This window comes from Capricornis sumatraensis, chromosome 20 (assembly GCF_032405125.1).
Source record: "Capricornis sumatraensis isolate serow.1 chromosome 20, serow.2, whole genome shotgun sequence".
In the NCBI taxonomy this organism is placed as follows: domain Eukaryota; kingdom Metazoa; phylum Chordata; class Mammalia; order Artiodactyla; family Bovidae; genus Capricornis; species Capricornis sumatraensis.
The window spans coordinates 35,230,447-35,252,631 of record NC_091088.1 but is presented as its reverse complement, the minus strand read 5'-3'; the positions used below and the strand labels follow the sequence as shown (position 1 = coordinate 35,252,631).

At 39.0% G+C, this 22,185-nt stretch overlaps 1 protein-coding gene across 1 annotated transcript in view; it reads left to right on the top strand.

Annotated features, from left to right (window-relative positions):
- CDH8 (cadherin 8) overlaps positions 1-22,185 on the top strand; it is a 375,808-nt gene that overhangs the window by 168,193 nt on the left and 185,430 nt on the right. Inside the window, exon 3 of the mRNA XM_068991808.1 lies at positions 9,640-9,759. Coding sequence (XP_068847909.1) covers positions 9,640-9,759 — 120 coding nt within the window. The remainder of the gene's footprint in view (positions 1-9,639; positions 9,760-22,185) is intronic.

The following is a 22,185-nucleotide window of genomic DNA, read 5'->3' as shown; positions in this document are numbered from 1 at the left end:
TGATGTAACTTTCCTAGTTAACCAACAGTAGGTCATAGCGCAGATTCCTAGAAGGAAGTAGAAACCTTCCTGCTTATAGGTGAATGAACAGTCAGATGGTACAATTCACTATTTATTTCCCTCAGAACTTAGATGGGGAGGAATTCTCCATATACAGGGTTAAAATAAATAGGCTGCAGTTTTTACTGATCCATGGTTAATCCTTTTCCTCCTCCAAAGACCCGTTAAAGGTTTGGATATTTGGTGTGTGTCTTCTATAATTAAATAGCAAAATGGGAAAAAAATATATCAGTAAGGTTTAGGTCATCTTCCCCACTTGGGGAGTTTGCTTGAGTCCCTTCAGGAGAAACGAATGTTCAAGCCTATGATATCAGTTAGAGAGATGTGAAGAAAAAGGAATATTGGCTGCCTGCATTTATTTCTCTGATTTTTTTTCCTTAAGTATACAAGGTCTCTGCTCGGATCCAACAAACAAACAGGAAAAAAAAAAGAAAAACCCTCTAAAAGTGCATGCACAGGAATCCCAGGTTTGATAAGACTAAAAAAAAAAAATGGACTTCACATGACACATTTAAAACCTCCAGGGCCAGATGCTTCAGCTTCTAGTAAGCGATAATTTAAACGTCAACAAGTTACATGGGTACCATGAAATTATTGCTCTGCGGTGCAATAGCAACCCCAAAGGGTTGTCATTAACACCTGTGCCCCATTACCTCTTGTGTTGCCTACTGCTTGGGGGAATTAATAAGGAAGGTGAGGGGAAATGGGTTGAGGGCTCAATTTTATTACAATAATGAAGGCATTGCATAGGTTGTTGTTACCTGTTAGGCCTGTGAGCTTTGGAAAGTGTGACTATTTAAAGAATGTATTTTCAGATAGTAATGCCAGTTACCCTGTCTGGGGGTTGTCCATACTGACCTTGGACCAGGGTAGCTGAAAGGGCAAGTTAGATTTGGGAGATGTTCCTGGGAGGGCCCGTTGTGCACACCTTTCTGAGTTTCAGCTAGTAAGGTCAGCTGTTTTATTTTTCACCTGCTATTGAAATGCTTATTCTCTGAAAATGTATTGCAAATGAGTCTTTGCAAATGGGGTCTGTGTTCTTCTCATCATAAGGGTTTTAGCTTTTCCAGTGTGCACGTTTTCACGCTGCACCAAACCTTTGTTTTTCCGCTCAGGGTGTCAGCACCAGCATTTTTCTTTCTGAATAATGTGCAGAATTGGTGTGCTGACTTGCTCATAAAAAAGTAGAGCCTCACTAACAGAGCCGCACTACCCAAAACCCCAACATCTTATTTTCCCGAAGGCCTTTCATCTTAGTTTGTCAGCAAGCTGGAACCTCTACCCTGACAGTGTAAAAATTTTAATGGTTAATTTTCCTTATAGTGTGTGCTGTCATTATAGGGGAGAGACGAGTGCGTTTTGTTGCTAATGGGAGGGAACTTTCAGGTATGGCCAGAGGCAAAGGATTCTGGGAGCACCGTGTTAATTGAAATCCAAGCCAATTGCATTTAACCAAGAAGCTAAATGCAGAAAAAATATGGGTTTATTAAAAGCGGACTTCACCTTGGGATTGACGCCGTTCACACTTGACACTGGCAGTATGAATTGTGATGACAGGGATCATGTTTGTTGAAAAAACAGCTGGAAATACAACAGCTATATTATTATAATTAGGATCCGAATCAAGTTGGATTATAATAGGGGCTTTCTTGGAGAAATGGCATGGTGTCAAATTTATAGTCACTAGCTAAATGAGGCTCTTGTACCGTCAACCAAGGGACAGAAACAGTTCCAAATGAAAACACAAACAGAGAATCCTGTTGTTGTATTTCCTGGGTATTACTCAGGGTCCTATTTATCACACACCAACACATGCCGCTTTGAAGAAACACTATCCTGCAAGGTTTACACTTTTCAATTTGCCTCCGTGGTCTGCATTCTGCATGCATTCCCGTGGAGGAGCCGGCACCACAGCTTGACTAGAAATCTTTTCTGCTGCAAGATTAACCTCAAAGCATCCATTTTCCCCACTCTGGGTAATCACTTGACAAATGCATCCACAAAACCTCCGTGCACATCTATTCCAGTGTACAGGTGCGTCAACAGTCTTGAATCACTATTAGGAGAAATATCATCCTTGACGGAAAGGAGTGCTGCCTTTTCATTTCCAGGTGTCTGAAGCTAAAGGATGCGGATTTCCCAAGAAGCCAGATATCAGGCAGAAAGATCTTGAGGGAGGATGTGGATAAAAGCTTGTCTTAGCTTTGTTACAGTCCTCAGCCCAGTGGTTCTTCTCGGCGAGCGTGTGGGATTTGTATGGAGTGGGAGATGCGACATTCAAACATGGGAGCGATTCACTCAAGTAACTTTAAGACAATTGTACTAAGGACGTGCCCAGTGCCTGGTCTTGTGCCTGCTACATCAAAACACATTGTATTTTTGAGCAATTTTATGCCACCGAGGAAATTGATATGAAATTGATTAGATGGGTGAACACGAAATTGTGTGTTTTTTAACTTGCTACATTTGAGAATGTCTTTTTGTGTTTCCTCTTCCAAATTTAAGAAAATAAGCTACTATTTTTTCCTTTTCCATTATGGTTTTTTCACAGGATATTGAATATATTTCCCTGTGCTATACAGGAGGGCCTTGCTGTCTACCTGTTCTACGTATACCACTTTGCGTCTGCTACTCCCAAGCTCCCGGTTCATTCCTCTCCAACCCCCACCCCTTTGGCAACCACCAGTCCATATGTTTCTGATTCTTTTTCTGTTTCATAGGTAGGTTTGTTTGTGTCATATTTTAGATTCCACATATAAATGCTATCATGATATTTGTCTTTCTTACTTATTTTACTTAGTGTGATAATCTCTGTTGCATTCATGCTGTAGCAGATGGCATTATTCGATGTTGATGGCTGAGTAGTGTTCCCCTGTCATGTGTACCACAACTTCATCTTCATTTGTTGTTGGAAATTTAGGTTGTCACCTTGTCTTGGCTCTTGGAAGTAGTGTTGCTATGAACATAGGGGTGCATTTATCTTTTTGAATTATAATTTTGTCTGGATATATGCCAGAAGTGGGATTGATAGTCATATGATACTTCTCTTGTTTTGGTCCTTGCACTAATTTGACCTAAAATGTTCCACTGGAGGTAAGCTGATGATGCTTTTGAACTGTGGTGCTGGAGAAGACTCTTGAGAGTCCCTTGGATGGCAAGAAGATCAAATCAGTCAGTCCTAAAGGAAATCAATCTTGAATATTCACTGAAAGGACTGGTGCTGAAGCAGAAGATACAATACTTTGGCTACCTGATGCAAAGAGCCAACTCATTGGGAAAGACCCTGATGCTGGGAAAGATTCAGGGTAGGAGAAGAAGAGGGTGACAGAGGATGAGATGGTTGGATGGCATCACTGATTCAATGGACATGAGTTTGAGCAAACTCCAGGAGATGGTGAAGGACAGGGAAGCCTGGGTATGCTTCAGTTCATGGGGTTGAAAAGAATCAGACATGAGTTAGTGACTGAACAACAACAAAGCTGAGTAAGGGGTATACAGGAACTATTTTTTTGCAACTTTTGTCTAAGATTAAAATTAATTCAGGAGAGTTTTTTTTTTTTGAATGAATGAATCACAAGAAAAAGCCTAGGATATAACAATTTCTATTAACTTCCTTTTTAACAGATTAAAGAGCTCAAGCTTAGGAAAGTTTTGTTACTTGGGCAAGGACATAGAACCTATAAAAGTTAAGCATGGAATATAAAACAAGTGTTCTGGTTCAAGACAGTTTGACTCTCAAGTTATCTTTTCAGCCACTACTCTCTCACTATTATCTCATTTGTTTCTTGCACAAAGCTTTGAGGTTTGAAGAATAAAAAATTGTTTTTTTAAAATTTGATTAATTAATTAGGCTGTATTGGGTCTTAGTTGTGGCGCATAGACTCTTCATTGCATCATGTAGGATCTTTGGTTGCATCACGTGGAGTTTTCAGTTGTGGCTCCTGGGCTCAGTAGTTGGGGCACATGGGCTTAGTTGCTCCAAGTTATGTGGCATCTTAGTTCCCAGACCAGATATCAAATTCCCATCCCCTGCGTTGCAAGGAGCAGTCTTAACCACTGGACTGCCAGGGAAGTCCCCAGATTATTGCTTTTGTATATGAAAGCAATGACTCACAGGGCAGAGCATGTAAATGATGAACTCGGGAACCTGGCAGGCAGCAGCAGTCCATGGAATTGCAAAGAGTCAGAAATGACTGAGCGACTGAGCAATCTCCGTGACTGTTCATTCAGCAGAGTGATTTAAAAGTTGCTTCATTTTATAAACAAATCTGAGCAAAAGTTCTTCACAGTAATCAGGATAGAAAATTAATGCTTCTATGGAGAAGAGTGAAGTTCAATTTCAAAAAGCCTGGTTTCCATTAGAGTTTATCTGAAGTGTGGCTTTACATTGGAATTGCCTGAGAAGACTTTAAAAACTGCTCCACCTTCATCCCTGTATTGTCATCCCACAGATTTGAAAGCGACGCTAGGGATCCAAATATTTTTCAAAGCTGGATACTAACACGTAAGCAGAGTTGGTACTCACAGACTTAGCACATGGAAATTTCTGTTCTAGCCTCTGTCTATATAATTTTGCTGGACCCTCACAGTAATTTTAACATTTGTTGTAGACTTGAAATCCAGAGCGAAGACAAGTTAAATGATTGGTCCGAAGAGAAAAGGTACTTAACATCAGAACATTTCACATATAAATATTCCATCTATGAAACTTAGCCCCACGCTGCTGCTTAGTCATTCAGTCGTGTCTGACTCTTTGCAACCCCGTGGACTGTTGACAGTCAGGCTCCTCTGTCCATGGGATTCTCCAGGCAGGAGTACTGGAGTGGGTTGGCATGCCCTCCTTCAAGGGATCTTCTTGATCCAGGGATTGAACCTGGGTCTGCTGCATTGCAGGCAGATTCTTTACTGCTGAGCCACTGGAGGAGAATGAACACCATGCTACTCTGCCCAAATACACTCACCCGACAAATATACACAGGGTTTGTCATTGTTCAGACACTATCTAGATTTATTTATTTCCTCTATGAAGGCATTTTTAATTTTAGAGTCCCCCCACTAGAAGGTAACTCTGTTGATAACAGAATTTTTTCACTTTATCACTTCTCTTTTTCCAGCCTAAACAGACTAGTTTGAAATGCACACACTCACTAACAGCCCGACACAGAGTACAGAGCTTGACTTTATTTTTCTGTTAATGTGTTATTGTTTCATAATGGGGGAAGTAATTTCTCCTAAAAGCAAAATCTAAGTAAAAACACAACCCAGCAAAACAAAAACAAAAGTTATCTCATGGCCTTCTGCAGGGAAGAAAGAGTTCACCCTTTCAGATTAGTCTCTGAACTCAGTTCTTTTAGTAAATCTTGCATCTTTTTCTTGTGATTCATTTAAAAACAAAACAAAACAAAAAACCTCTCCTGAATTAATTTTACTCTTAGAGAAAAGTTGCAAAAATAGTTGCAAAAATACTCAGCTTTGTTGTTGTTCAGTTGCTAACTCATGTCTGATTCTTTTCAACCCCATGAACTGAAGCATACCAGGCTTCCCTGTCCTTCACCATCTCCTGGAGTTTGCTCAAACTCATGTCCATTGAATCAGTGATGCCATCCAACCATCTCATCCGCTGTTGCCCTCTGCTCCTCGTACCCTCAACTTTCCCAGCATCAGGGTCTTTCCCAATGAGTTCGCTCTTCGCATCATGTGGCCAAAGTATTGTATCTTCTGCTTCAGCACCAGTCCTTTCAGTGAATATTCAAGATTGATTTCCTTTAGGACTGACTGATTTGATCTTCTTGCCATCCAAGGGACTCTCAAGAGTCTTCTCCAGCACCACAGTTCAAAAGCATCATCAGCTTACCTCCAGTGGAACATTTTAGGTCAAATTAGTGCAAGGACCAAAACAAGAGAATCAGCATTAAGACTCGTATTTATTGTCATTGAAAATGAAATCGCTCAGTCGTGTCCGACTCTTTGTAACCCCGTGAACTGTAGCCCACCAGGCTCCTCCGTCCATGGGATTCTCCAGGCAAGAATACTGGAGTGGGTTGCCATTTCCTTCTCCAGGGGATCTTCCTGACCCAGGGATTGAACCCAAGTCTCCCACATTGCAGACAGATGCTTTAACCTCTGAGCCAGCATTGTCATTACCAGGTGTCAATGTTTTATCATCTCTTAATTGGACTATACCTGTAAACCTCATAACTTGTCTCATCTCCTACCGTTCTATATCTCTGCCTCCAGTTGAATCTGGAAGTACTAATGGAGGAGCCTGCTACATAGGGTTGATTGCAAATGATGGATCGCCTGTCTTTTCTACAGGATGAAGCCAACTCTCCCCATCTTGACATTTATATGCCCTTATATTTTGTTCTGTTTGCTTCTCCAACTTTAGTTTTAATGACTGCCTTTTCCAGACATCTCTCTTCCTAACAGAAACCTAGTCATGTCTATCTTACTATCCTCCTCTCACCTAGAATGTCTTTCCTCCTATTCTTCTCCATCCCACACAATATTCAAATAACTGCAAATATTGTGCTTTCATGTGCTCATTTCACCAGCTAGTTGATGAGCTACTTGTGAAAGTGAGTCTTTATTTATTTATTTTTTTGATACTGTTCCCAGTGTCTGGTGGAATGTATTACACAACACATTCAGAGCATTTTTTATCTCTAGCTGTAGATTTTTGTAGAACCTCTGAATCATCATGCCGAGTAAAAATTCGTTTTACAGGATGATAAACTGCTCGACAAACATTACATTTTCCTATGTAGTGACCATAATTCAACACATTTCAAAAAATATTCTGATTGGCAAGATCTTTCAGAAGCTCTACCTTGTTTCAGCAAACAGAGATGCTGCTCAGATCCACCCACAGCTCCCTTCAGGTTTAAAACACTCCTCCCTCAGCTGCGGGGCGTGTTGACTGTTGACAGTTCAGGGCTGATGATCTCTCAGCTGAAGACAGCCGCCTGGACCAGGGCCAAACCTCCATTCTGAGGGAGGTTCCCACAGCCAAAAACTGGTCAGTGCTGGAGTATAAAGTCCTGGATGGATTTCCTCACTGACCATCCCAACTCTAGAGGGGAGTCCACTGAGGTCTTTGTTGTAACTGCATCACTGCCTTAGAGCTCCTTCTTTCCGCTTTCCTGCAGATACCTTTTTGAAAATCGGAGGATAATTGCTTTACAGTGTTATGTTGGTTTCTGCCATACAACAATATGAATCAGCCATGCATGCACGCTCAGTTGCTCAGTTGTGTCTGACTCTCTGAGACCCCATGATCAGGCTCCTCTGTCTATGGGATTCTCAAGGCAAGAATACTGGATTAGGTTGCCATGCCCTCCTCCAGGGAATCCCTCCGACCCAAGGATCAAACCCGTGGCTCCTGGATTGACAAGCAGGTTCTGTACCACTGAGCCACCTGGGAAGCCCATGAGTTTACGTCCCCTGCCTGTAGAACCTCCCGCCCACCCCACCCCACCCCTCTAGGTTATCACAGAGCACCAGGTTGAGCTCCCTGTATTATACAGCAGCTTCCCACTAGCTATCTACTTTACACAGTTGTTAGTAGTCACTAAGCTGTGTTGGACTCTTTGTGACTCCCTGGACTATAGCCTACGAGGCTCCTTTATCCATGGGATTCATGGCAAGAATACTGGAGTGGGTTGCCATTTCCTTCTCCAGCTTTACACATTATAGTGTATATATATATGTCAATGCTATCCTCTCAATCCGTCCCACCCTGTCCTTCTATATCTATGTCTACAAGCCTGTTCTCTGTGTTGGGGTTTCTATTCCTGCCCTGTAAATAGGTTCATCAGTACCATTTTTCTAGATTCTGTATATATGTATTAATATACTGATCTAAGGAACTCCTCAGTAAAAATTCAAGAAATCTTCATCTTAGAATCTATTTCTAGGAAGCTCATTTGTGATACTTACCATTCTTTATGAAATCATCAGATGATTTATTCATTTGTGCATCCATTCAGTTAGCAAATGTATGTTCAATAATCATTACATGTCTGACACTTAGTGAGGAAGACATGGACCCTGCCCTCATAAAACATGCTTCTCATTAGCACACCAGACTTCTCCAGTTTCTCCCCACTTTCAGTATTTCCCAGAATTTAACACAGTCTCTCAGACTACTTTGTTTTTACTCTTGCTTAAAATTCCTTCCCTGCTGTTCTTTTCCTGGTTAAACTCTACCCACCTTTCATCAGTTCAGTTTAGTCACTCAGTTGTGTCTGACTCTTTGTGACCCCGTGAACCGCAGCACGTCAGGCCTCCCTGTCCATCACCAACTCCCGGAGTTCACTCAGACTCACGTCCATCGAGTCGGTGATGCCATCCAGCCATCTCATCCTCTGTCGTCCTCTTCTCCTCCTGCCCCCAATCCCTCCCAGCATCAGAGTCTTTTCCAATGAGTCAACTCTTCACATGAGGTGGCCAAAGTATTGGAGTTTCAGCTTTAGCATCAGTCCTTCCAAAGAACACCCAGGGCTGATCTCCTTCAGAATGGACTGGTTGGATCTCCTTGCAGTCCAAGGGACTCTCAAGAGTCTTCTCCAACACCACAGTTCAAAAGCATCAATTCTTCGGTGCTCAGCCTTCTTCACAGTCCAACTTTCACATCCATACATGACCACTGGAAAAACCGTAGACTTGACTAGATGGACCTTTGTTGGCACAGTAATGTCTCTGCTTTTGAATATCCTATCTAGGTTTCTCATAACTTTTCTTCCAAGGAGTAAGCGTCTTTCACCTTTCATAATTCCACTCAAGTACAATGCCTCTCAGAAAGCTGTCCCTGACCATATCTGGTTCGTGCTGGATTAAGTGAGAGGTCCAAACTCAGTGTCAGTGCATTTAGCTGGATTTGTCTCCCCTCTTCCCTCCTACCACCAAACTGTAAGCTTCTCGAGTATAAATTTTGACTTCGTTTCAGGCAAGCTTAATGTATTCAATGGCTAAATGAATGAGTGAATAAAAATGGAAAATTAATCTGGGGGAAAAAAAAGTTTTGATTCTGTTATCCATAGGCCCAGTTATCTAAATATTATGATTAATTAGTAGTCCAATGTAATTTTATATTTTGAGGAAATAAATAAGATGGGATAAGATATTCCTTTCATATTCTGTGCAGCTTTTTCAGCAGCCAGTTTTTCCAAGTAAATTCAGTTGTGCTTTTTGGAGAACTTAAATGTTACATTTTATATCCATCATATTATTAACCTTATGTTTCATATTTCTTTGATATGTATCCTTTTCATATTCTCTAAGCCCACGAATCTGATAGGTATCTTTCAAACAAAAACTACAAAGGAATCTTAAATAATACAGATTCTAAAAGAGCTGTCTTTATATAGTACATCAACTTAGCAGTACTCTGTCTTTTAAAAGGCTTGTATATCGTTGAAGTTATGATAGTTTATCTCCATATTTTTAAAAAGATTTCTTTCCTTCCTCATTACCACACATGGATTTCTGTATAATATCCTTAACAAAATTCAGCTCTTGGCAAAGAATAACGTGTTAATTCTTATTTTCTCTTTTTCTTTTCCTTTTTTTTTTTTTTAGGTACGTCTGTCACTAATGTAACAGCTACTGATGCTGATGACCCAGTTTATGGAAACAGTGCGAAGTTGGTTTATAGCATCTTGGAAGGGCAACCTTATTTTTCCATTGAGCCTGAAACAGGTTTGTGGCCTAAATTTTGAATTCTATTTACTATGTCATTGCTTCAGGGAAACACTTTTCTTGGGATGTGGATTATGAAATGCTCTGGTTAAGGAACTTCACTGCCTATCAGTAACATTTGAATGTGTTATTCCTGTGCAGTGCCAGGTACATGGCAAGCCTGACAATCATTTTGATACATATTAAAATGAATTGCAGATGCTTTGTAGAATATCACCTGTTTAACAGATGGCCTGGCACTGTTGTTCATCCCTAGGAAAAAAGTGTGCTTATACCTCAGGCCGACTTAGATATCAGATTTAAGAATAAATACAATTACTTATTGGCTGCAAAATGCTTGGCAAGTAACATTTATAAAGATTTCTAAGTTTCAACTCACACATCTATGAAGTGGAGTGGAACCTTCCTCATAGCCTAATGAAGATCAGATGAACCAATAAATATTCAGCACACAGTACATGGCATGTGGTAATCATTTCATGCATGGATATTATTATATTTGTTACTAGATTCCTCATTTGTTAAACAGGATTCTGATATCTGTGTACTAGAACTCTCATGAAAATATTATTATTTTTGCCAATATTAAATGCAACGAGTATCCTGAGTTCAATGGTATAGATTTTAGCAAACAGGAAATAAGTTATTAAAAAAAATAAAACAGGCAAACAAAAAAATCTATTTTTAATGATTTGACAGATAAGTTCATAAAATAACAGTTTTTGTAAATGAAGATATATCTTTTATTGTTTAATTTAACAGTGTAGCAAGAGAGTAAAGACACTGTGTCAGACTTCTTATAATCATGATTTTTATAGCATATTTTAAAATTACTTAAAATAGCATCATCTTTTGGGTACAGTTTTTTTTTCCTATATCTGGTGATTTTGTCTGCAGACTTCCAAATAGAAAAGTTCAATATGTGGGCACATATGCATTTGTTACTTTGATTCATGAGTTTTCAGCAGTATTGAGATGAATTTTCATGTCTTACCATTAAGTCAATTATTAATTAAATTAAAAATTTAGAGCTTCTTCTCATTTTTTTTTAATTCAAAGAAAAATCCTCATGCATTTAAAAGTGAGAAAAAGTATATCTATACATAAATAGGTCATGGCTTAAAATTGAATTTAGATTCAGAAACAGGAAATAACTCTTGTAAAAGACATTAATCAGGGGTGTAATCACATACGGGTTTCCTCAGTGAAGAAGTCTGCTATAGATGCCATCTCCTTTGTCCTCTTTGATGACCCTGGGGAAGAGTAGAGAAGGTGGTCAGCTCTGAATTTTAAGGGAAGAGAGAAACATCTGGAGATGTCCTACTGCTCGGCCAGAGTCACAGTGAGAGATGGGACCAGGGTTGGGACTCACACCCAGGGCTTTAATTTCAAAGCCACTGTCAGACATCTTCCAACTTCTCTTTCCAATGGCAAGAGTTATGGTATAGCGGCATTCGCAAAACAGAAAAGTACTAACTCCTTAAGTGAAATTGAATAATTTCCTCTTCGCTGCTTGGCTATTTTTTTTTTTTTTTGTTTATTTGAATCTTTTGGTTCACTATTTACAGTGTAATATATTGAGAAACAATTATTGAGAAAGTATATTGAGAAGATATTGAGAAACAATTGACACATAGTGTTATATTAGTTTCAGATGTGTAGCATAAAGATTTAATAGGGATTCCCTGGTATCTCTGCTGGTAAAGAATCCATCTGCAATGCAGGAGACCCTACTTCGATTCCTGGGTTGGAAAGTTCCCCTGGAGAAAGGATAGGCTACTCACTTCAGTATAAGAATACTGAAGCCCAAGTGAGCTTCCCTGGTGGCTTAGGTGGTAAAGAATCCACCTGCAACATGGGAGACCTAGGTTTGATCCCTGGGTTGGGAAGATTCCCTGGAGGAGGGCATGGCAACCCACTCCAGTATTCTTGCCTGGAGAATCCCCATGGACAGGGGAGCCTGGCAGGCTACAGTCCATGGGGTGTCAAAGAGTCAGACATGATTGAGTGCAGCACAGCATATATTGTGAAGTGATTATCAGAATAAGTCTGGTTAACATCCATCACCACACAGTTGTATTTTTTTTTTTCTTTTGATGAGAAATTTTAGGATCTTGGCAACTTCTAAATATATGACACAGTGCTAGTAATTATAGACATCGTGTGCCATGCTGTGCTGAGTCGCTTCAGGTGCGTCTGACTCTGTGCAACCCTATGAACAGTCGCCCACCAGGCTTCTCTTTCCATGGGATTCTCCAGACAAGAATACTGGAGTGGGTTGCTATGCCCTTCTCCAGGGGATCTTCCCAACCCAGGGATTGAACCTGAGTCTCTTAAGTCTCCTGCATCGGCAGGCAGATTCTTAACCCCTAGCACCACCACACAGAACATTATATCCCCAGGACTTATTTATTTTATAACTGTAAGTTTTTACCTTCCAACAAATGTCCAAATCAGCATTCAGTATGTGCCAGGAAGCAAGTTAGATATAAGGAGACAAATTCACAAAGGCTAATCTCAGCCTACAATATCTCACAATCCATTTTGGCAGACAGATTTTTTTTCGACATAAATACAAGGAAGCATGATGATGCCATTTAAATAATTTATATCTTTAGGAATAACTTACCATGAAGTACAGAGAATAAAAGCCTAGTACTAAGTCAGAGAATTTGGGCAACTTTAAATCTCATTTGACATATATTGCTATTTGCTTAATTAAATGTTGTCAGCAACATTTAATATGTATATTTTCACTCAGCATAATGAGTGTTTAATCTCAACACATATTCATTTTAGCCTTATCATGTCCAATTTGACAGATACAAAGTTATCTGATTCATATTTTAGAAAGTGTATTCTGGTACTGTTGTGGAAATACACTGGAGAGAAATGATACTTGAAGCATGTACATAGAAGTTACTTAATAAATACTGGTTGAATGCAGTTAAGGTTTTTAACTCAAGCAGCCAGAGTACAGAAGGAAGTAGAGGTTAAATTTAATAATAGAGTCAGCAACAGATGTTTAATAGGTTATCAATTAGCAAATTGATATAGTTTATCAAATAGCTTATCAAATAGCAAATCACATATTGAAACATCAAGATGTTAAGTGAAAAGTAAGTATTATTGTGTAAATGTTTGCTTAATTATACTTGAGTTTGTTCAAATGAAAGCAGAGGGTTAGTTGTTCCTAAAGGATCTAAATTTGTCTATCTCTGAGACCTTTGTTAATCTTTCGAAAAGAAAAGTTGAGACTGGTGTGAGTGCGTGTGCACATAGAGGAGGAGGACATAAAGGCAGAAGTACATTAAGAATATTTTTAAATATTTTGTATTAGAAAAATGTACAAAGAACATAGAACATTTGAATTTTTTATTTTCTAAGCAAAAGGAAAGAAAATACCCTTTCTGGTGATGAGAAGATTTGCATCATTTGCCTCATCTGTGAAATAGACTCTGACTTGGAGTTAGGAGGACAAGTGACTTCTTGGGGCTTAAAGACTGTGAAAGATAGAAGAAGTACTGTCTTAGTTCCACTGCTGTAACAAAGTATGATAAACTGGGCAACTTAGAAGAATCAGACATTTATTTCTCAGAGGCCTGGAGGCTGGAAATTTGAGATCAGGGTGGGCACGGTCAGGTTCTGGTGACTGCCCTCTTCTGAGTTGCAGAGGCTGTCTCTCCTGTTCCCTTGGAAAGAGAAGAAGCTAGGTCTCTGGCTTCTTTTTATATGAATGCTAATACTATTTTTGAAGGATTCACCCTCATGATCTACCTCTCAAACTGCCACCTCCAAATACCATCACAGAGGGGATTACAGTTCACCATATGAATCTGTGGAGAGTCAAAAACATGCAATCCAGGTTAGACATGAAACAGACTTAGGCAAGGAAGTCCATCACACTGTAATTCTGACCTTAAACCCATGCAAGTTAGGAGAGGATATATGCTAAGGCAATGTAGATTCACCAGCGTCTTGGCCAAACCCGTAGAGGTCCCTGGAACAAATATTTCTTTTAAAAGGAGTCTCAGAGTGTACACAAATGGCCAGGCTTTATTATCACCTGCCTTGCGCAGCTGTTGGCCAAGATATACCTAGGAAGAGTAAGATACCCGCTTGAAACTTAAAACCAGTCCTAATTAGCCTCCAATTAAAATAAATAAATTTATATTTTAAAAAATGGAAAAAACAACAAAAAAAGATAAAATATTTTTTCTTGCCATCAAAAACAAAAACAAAAACCAGTCCTACATATGCCTCAAGTAATCATGTATGGATGTGAGAGTTGGACCATAAAGAAGGCTGAGTGCCAAATTAATACTTTCAGACTGTGGTGCTGGAGAAGACTCTTGGGAGTCCCTTGGACAGCAAAGAGATCAAACCAATCAATCCTAATAGAAATAAACCCTGAATATTCATTGGAAGGACTGATGCTGAAGCAGAAGCCCCAGTACTTGGACCACCTGATGGAAAGAGCTGATTCACTGGAAAAGACCCTGATGCTGGGAAAGACTGAGGGCAGAAGGAGAAGGGGGCGCCAGAGGATGAGATGGTTGGATGGCATCATCGACTCAATGGACATGAGGTTGAGCAAACTCCAGGAGATAGTGAAGGACAGGGAAGTCTGGCATGCTGTAGTTCATGATGTCGTGAAGAGTTGCACGTGACTTAGCAACATGACCTCCAGCAAAAACTGGAATCTGGAGAATCATTTGAGGGAATGATCTATATAGAGAAGACTGCCCACTGACCACTGTCAGCAACTCCTTGATGTTAGAATATTTTCAATAAGGAAAAGAAAACTGTTGCAGGAAGGGGGACCCCCTTCCAGGCCTGAGGGTGGGCTCTTGACTGACGCTCAGAAATGAATTTTCCTAGGAGACACCTGTGCTCGAAGGCAAGAGACTTTATTGGGAAGGTGTGCCTGGGCAGAAAGCAGGAGGGCAAGGGAATTCAGGAGAACTGCTCCACCACGTGGGTCGCAGTCTTGGGATTTATGGTGATTGGGTTAGCTTCCAGGTTGTCTCTGGCCAATCACTCTGGCTCAGGGTCCTTCTTGGTGCTGCACACGTCACTCAGCCAAGATGGATTCCAGTGAGAAGGATTCTGAGAGGTGGTAGGATGTAAGGACTGGAGTCTCCTCTTTCCTTTTGGCTTTTTCTGAATTCTTCCAGTGGGCAGTAGCTTGTTAGTTATGGATTGCCACAAGTGGTCACGTGGCCACTGGCCTACCTGGCCAGGTTAGGCAGTTTCAGTTGGTGGTTCCACTGACAAAACCCAAGGATAGGAGACAAGAATACATGTATGTGTCTTGTTTTACTCTCACAAGAATGCTAAGGACAGAACTCTGGACTTTGGAACATAGAAGTTCTGTTTTCCTGCTTGCTTGTTACATTCCAACTTTATGGACTTATTTCCTGTCACCAGAGCACATTAATTGCTCTGTCTCAGGGAAAGCTTCTCCTCTTGTTTTAGGTATCAGCTTAGGATTCAGAAATATTTGCTATTTATTCTGTTTATTCTCTTCTGTGAGCGTCTCCTAATCAGTAATTATCTTGTAATTGACTTGCTTATGTTTCTAAGTCAGTTTTCATGCTAGAATGTACAGCTCATGAAAGAATGGGGCTTGTCTAATTTGCTCATTTTGCATCCCTATGCCTAGCAGAGAGTTTGGCACCTGAAATTATTCAGTAAGTAGTTGAGACAGAAAGGTGTGAAGAGGGTAGGGTGGGTAAACAGAAGAGAAGGAAGGAATGAATTAATAAAGAGACAAAGAAAAGCTTGCCACAACTTACAGAGATGTGGAAACACCAGGAAGGGAATCCAGTTTGATTTCCAGCCTGTCTTCCTTCTGTCTGTGTTTGTGGTAGGAAGAACACCACCATAACCTCACGTGTGATTTTTGTTGTTTTTACTGAGATTCACTGAAGACTCAAATTCACGTCATTTCCAAGTCTCGTGCTATATCTTAAGTGTCTAGCCAATGCAGTGCTATTCTGGTACTTGCAGAAATGAACCTTGAGACTTACAAACTCTTGCTCAGATTCAGTTCTAGATTAGATGTTGAGATGGAAAGGTTCAGGGAACCGTTGCAGCCATTGCAGAAGAAAGGATGGTTATTAATATATCTTCCTATTCTGGAGATCACTGTGATAGTAATACAAATAATAATAGTAATAAAAGGTAAAATATTATTGTGTTTCTAAACCACAGTGAAGAAGGAAGAATTTCTGTCTCCAATTTGCAGTTGACGGATCTGTATTTCAGAGAAAGTAAGGTAAAATGTCTTCCCTATCCTTACATCAAACTCTCTGTCAAATTATAAACAACAGGAAGAATAAAAAGAAGACTGTAAACAACAACCACCTCATTTATTGAACACGTGTTGTGTTCTTGGCAGTGCGCTAATTGGGTTTGCATGCATTATCAAATTTAATTTAATTTATGCCATACAATATTTTGAGGTAGGTACTAAATGTCATCTCCGTGTTACTGATGAGAGAACAGAGGATCAGAACTGATATTAATACATTTATTGCACAAGGTGTTTGAAGCAAGGTTTCAGGTGAGTCTCTCTGATCGCAAGATCCAGTTTTTCACATTCTCCTGTAACCCCACCTGACTCCCATGCATTGTGTCTCGTTCCCAGGGCTGCTGTTGGTATAGAAATGGACCCATAGAACTTGGAATTGGGCCCAGGTCTCCTTTATACGTGGACACAGGAAACAGTTTGATGTCAGATAAGATGTGAGGCAGTAGTAATTGTAAAATGAAGTGTCATTTTTGTGAATAGCTTCAAAAGGCTGAAAATAGCTTATTTGTATTCTATAAATGTTTTCTCTCTTTTTTTTCTTTTTTGTTTTCCCCTCCCTGCCACCCCCAATACCATATGTTTGCTTGTAACATTTTGGGCACAGACAGGGAGAAATGTGGCATTTATTTTAAAAGCTACTAATTTGAGGACAGCAGTGAGAAAACAGTTCCAGACCATCCTAAGTGACTGAAGATGGAACATCTAAATAAAATGCAAGGCAAGTGAATAGTAAATGCTTAATTATCTGAAGAAATCAGGGTAAAGTTGCAGGACAGTGTGCACGTTGCTCCAGGCAATCAAGACTAAGAAAAATGACCAGTTGCAAAATAAACCAAGTTAATTCACTGACCTTTTTTTGAGACTCAGACCATCTTTCTTCATTGGATACAAATAGCATTTGTCTCAGTGGAACCTGTAAAAATGAGCTAAGGCAAAAAGTACTCCTTGATAAAAATAATCCGTATAACAAATGGTTCTCTTTTATAAAAATCAAGGATAATACATAGAATCTTCATGAAATGCCTTCATGGAATTGAGTCATTGTTATAACGTCTGAGCCAAAGTGATAAGCTGCAAACATAGAAGATCTCTTTTTTAAAAATATCAGGATTACATAAATTATCGTTTCCACTGCCTTGAGGACTGGCTAAAGAATTTTCCTGTGCAGACCTTTGAGAAGAAATATTCAGATAAACTCAAGCTGTCCAACAATGCTAGGATATACATTGATGAATGAGAATCTCTTTGTAATTCACATTAAATGATACCTAGTCAACATCTACACTCTAATATTAAAGTCATGTGCTAGCCATTGAGCACGCAGTGTTGTATATGATAAATCCTAAAAGAGATACATGTTCTTGCTGTTGTTTAGTCACTAAGTCTTGTCTGTCTCTTTGTGACTCCATGGACTGCCACCTACCCAGGCCCCTCTGGCATGGGATTCTTCAGGCAACAATACTGGATTGGCTTGCCATTTCCTTTTTCAGGGGATCTTCCTGACCTAGGGATTGAACCCACGTAGCCTGCTTGGCAGGTGGATTCTCTACCACTGAGCCATCTGGGAAACCAAAATATGTGGGCAATCAGAACAGTGTGATAACATAGGATCCTTGGCAGAATTCTTTTTTTTTTTTTGTAATTAATTTATTTTTTATTGAAGGATAATTGCTTTACAGAGTTTTGCTGTTTTCTGTCAAACCTCAACATGAATCAGCCATAGATATACATATATACCCTCCCTTTTGAACCTCTCTCCCATCTCCCGCCCCATCCCACCCCTCTAGGTCGATACAGAGCCCCTGTTTGAGTTTCCTGAGCCATACAGCAAATTCCCATTGGCTATCTATTTTACATATGATAATGTAAGTTAACATGTTACTCTTTCCATACATCTCACCCTCTCCTCCCCTCTCCCCATGTCCATAAGTGTATTCTCTATGTCTGTTTCTCCATTGTTGCCCTGTAAGTAAATTCTTCAGTAACATTTTTCTAGCTTCTGTATATATGTGTTAGAATACAGTATTTATCTTTCTCTTTCTGACTCACTTCACTCTGTATAATAGGTTCTAGGTTCATCCACTTCATTAGAACTAACTCTAACGTGTTCCTTTTTATGGCTGAGTAATATTCCATTGTGTATATATACCACAACCTCTTTATCCATTCATCTGTTGATGGATATCTAGGTTGCTTCCATGTTCTAGGTATTGTAAACAGTGCTGCAATGAACAATGGGATACATGTGTCTCTCTCAATTTTGGTTTCCTCAGGGTATATGCCTGCTAGTGGGATTGCTGGGTCATATGGTGATTTTATTCCTAGTTTTTTAAGGAATCTCCATATCATCTTCCATTGTGGCTGTATCAGTTTACATTCCCACTAACAGTGAAAGAGTGTTCCCTTTTCTCCACACCCTCTCCAGCATTTATTTTTTGTAGAGTTCTTGATGAGGGCCATTCTGAGCAGTATGAGGTGATAGCTCATTGTAGTTTTGATTTGCGTTTCTCTAACAATGAGCAATGTTGAGCATCTTTTCATGTGTTTATTAGCCATGTGTATGTCTTCTTTGCAGAAATGTCTGTTTAGGTCTTTTTGCCACTTTTTGACTGAGTTGTTTGTTTTTCTGGTATTGAGTTGTATGAGCTGCTTGTATATTTTGGAAATTAATCCTTTGACAGTTAGTTGTTCATGTGTTATTTTTTTTCTCCCATTCTGAGGGTTGTATTTTTACCTTGCTTATAGTTTCCTTTGCTGTGCAAAAGTTTTTTTTTTTTTTTTTTAAATCAGGTCACACTTGTTTACTTTTGTTTTTATTTCCATTACTCTACCAAGTGTGTCATAGAGGATCTTGCTTTGATTTATGTCATCGAGTGTTCTGCCTATGTTTTCCTCTAAGAGTTTTATAGTTTCTGGTTTTATATTTAGGTCTGTAACCATTTTGAGTTTATCTTTGTGTATGGTGTAAGGAAGTGTTCTAATTTCATTTTTTTACATGGAGCTGTCCAGTTTTCCCAGCACCATTAATTGAAGAGGCTGTCTTTGCCCAATTGTATATTCTTGCCTCCTTTGTTAAAAATAAGGTACCCATAGGTGCATGGGTTTATTTCTGGGCTTTCTATATTGTTCCATTGGTCTGTATTTCTGTTTTTGTGCCAGTACCGTACTGTCTTGATGACTGTAGCTTTGTAGTATAACTTGAAGTCAGGAAGCTTGATTTCTCCAGCTCCATTCTTCTTTCTCTAGACTGCTTTGGCTATTTGGGGTCTTTTGTGTTTCCATATGAACTGTGAAGATTTTTGTTCTAGTTACATGAAAAATGCTATTGGTAATTTGATAGGGATTGCATTGAATCTGTAGATTGCATTTGGTAGTATAGTCATTGTTACAATATTTATTCTTCCTACCCAGGAACATGCAATATCTCTCCATCTGTTTATGTCATTTTATTTACGTCTTTTATTTCTTTCGTTAGTGTCTTATAATTTTCTGTGTAGAGTTCTTTTGTCTCCTTAGGTAAGTGTATTCCTAGATATTTAATTCTTTTTGTTGCAGTGGTGAATGGGATTGATTCCTTAATTGCTGTTTCTGGTTTTTCATTGTTAGTATATAGAAATGCAAGTGATTTCTGTGTATTGATTTTGTATCCTGTAACTGCTAAATTCACTGGTTAGCTCTAGTAATTTTCTGATACATCTTTAGGGTTTTCTAGGTACAGTATCATGTCATCTGCAAACAGTGAGAGCTTTACTTCTTCTTTTCTGATCTGGGTTCCTTTTATTTCTTTTTCTTCCTTGATTGCTGTAGCTAGGACTTCCAACTGTTGAATAATTGTGGTGAAAGTGGACACTCTTTTCTTGTTCCTGATCTAAGGGGGAATGCTTTCAGTTTTTCACCTTTGAGACTAATGTTTGCTGTAGGTTTATCATATATGGCCTTTACTATGTTGAGGCTGGTTCCTTCTATGATGATTTTTTGAAGAGTTTTAATCATAAGCAGGTGCTAAATTTTGTCAAAGGCTTTTTCTGCATCTCTTGAGATGATCATATGGTTTTTATCTTTCAATTTGTTAATATGGTATATCACATTGATTGATTTGCATATATTGAAGAATCCTTGTATCCCTGGAATAAACCCAACATGATGGTGTATGAGCTTTTTGATGTGTTGTTGAATTCTGTTTGCTAAAACTTTGTGGAGGATTTTTGCATCTATGTTCATCAGTGATATTGGCCTGTAGTTTTCTTTTTGTGTGTCTGATTTTTTCTTTTTCTTTGTCTGGTTTTGGTACCAGGGTGATGGTGGCCTTGTAGAATGAGTTTGGAAGTGTTATTTCCTCTGCAATTTTTAGAAAGAGTTTTAGAAGGATAGGCATTAGCTCTTTGAAATGTTTGATAGAATTCTCCTGTGAAGCCATCTGGTCCTGGGCTTTTGTTTTTTGGGAGATTTTTGATCACAACTTCAATTTCAGGGCTTGTAATTGGGTTGTTCATAATTTCTATTTCTTCCTGGTTCAGTCTTGGAAGATTGAGCTTTTCTAAGAATCTGCCCATTTCTTCCAGATTATCTATTTTGTTGCCATGTAGTTGTTCATAATAGTCTCTTATAATCCTTGTATTTCTGCATTGTCTGTTGTAACCTCTCCTTTTTCATTTCTAATTTATTTGTTTCTTCTCTGTTTTTTTTCTTAATGAATCTGGCTAAGGGTTTGTCAATTTTGTTTATCTTCTCAAAGAACCAGCTTTTAGTTTTATTAACTTTACTATTGTTTCTTTCATTTCTTTTTCATTTATTTCTGCTCAGGTCTTTATGATTTCTTTCCTTCTACTAATTTTGGGAATTTTTTCTTTTTCTTTTTCCAGTTGCTTTAGGTGTAAAGTTAGGTTTTCTATGCAATGCTTTTCCTGTTTCTTGAGGTGGGACTGTGTTGCTGTAAACTTCCCTCTTAGAACTGCTTTTGCTGCATCCCATAGGTTTTGAGTTGTGTTTTCATTGTCCTTTGTTTCTAGAAATTTTTTGATTTCCCTTTTAATTTCTTCAGTAACCTGTTGGGTATTTAGAAGTGTGTTGTTTAATCTCCATGTGTTTGTGTTTCTTACAGTTTTTTTCTTGTGATTGATGTCTAGTCTCCATAGCATTGTGGTTGGAAAAGAAGCTTGATACAATTTCAGTTTTCTTAAATTTACTGAGGTTTGATTTGTGATCCAAGATGTGGTCTATCCTGGAGAATGTTCCATGTGCATTTGAGAAGAAGGTATATTCTTCTGCATTTGGATGGAATGTCCTGAAGATATCAATGAGATTCGTCTCATTTAAAGTATCATTTCAGACTTGTGTGTCCTTATTAATTTTCTGTTTTGATGATCTGCCCATTGATATGAGTGGGGTGTTAAAGCCTCCTACTACTACTGTGTTACTGTCAATTTCTCCTTTTATGTCTGTTGATGTTTGTCTTATGTATTGAGGTGCTTCTACGTTGAGTGCATAGATATTTACAATTGTTATGTCTTCCCTTTGGATTGATCCCTTGATCATTATGTAATATCCTTTCTTATCTCCTGTAATCTTTATTTTAAGGTCTATTTTGTCTTATATGAGGATTGCTACTCCAGCTTTCTTTTGCTTCCCATTAGGATAGAATATATTTTCCCATCCTCTAACTTTCCAAGAATTCTTGAGATGGGGATGCTGAGGAGTCCAGTAAAGGCGTCTAGTGTTGAAAAAGGAGATTAAAGAAGCCTTTTAACAGGTAGCATTGGGCCTAGAGACTGTCATACAGACTGAAGTAAGTTAGAAAGTGAAAAACAAATATCGCACATTAATGTATATATGTGGAATCTAGAAAAATGGTACAGATGAGCCTATTTGCAGGGCAGGAATAGAAACACAGGTGTAGGGAACAGATGTGTGGACATAGTAGGAGGGATGAGGAGGTAGGATGAACTGGGAGGTTATGATTGACATATATACACTACCATGTATAAAATGGGAATGGGCTTCCCTAATAACTCAGTTGATAATGAATCTGCTTGCACTGCAGCAGACCTCAGTTTGATTCCTAGGTTGGGAAGATCCCCTGGAGAAGGGATAGGCTACCCACTCCAGTATTC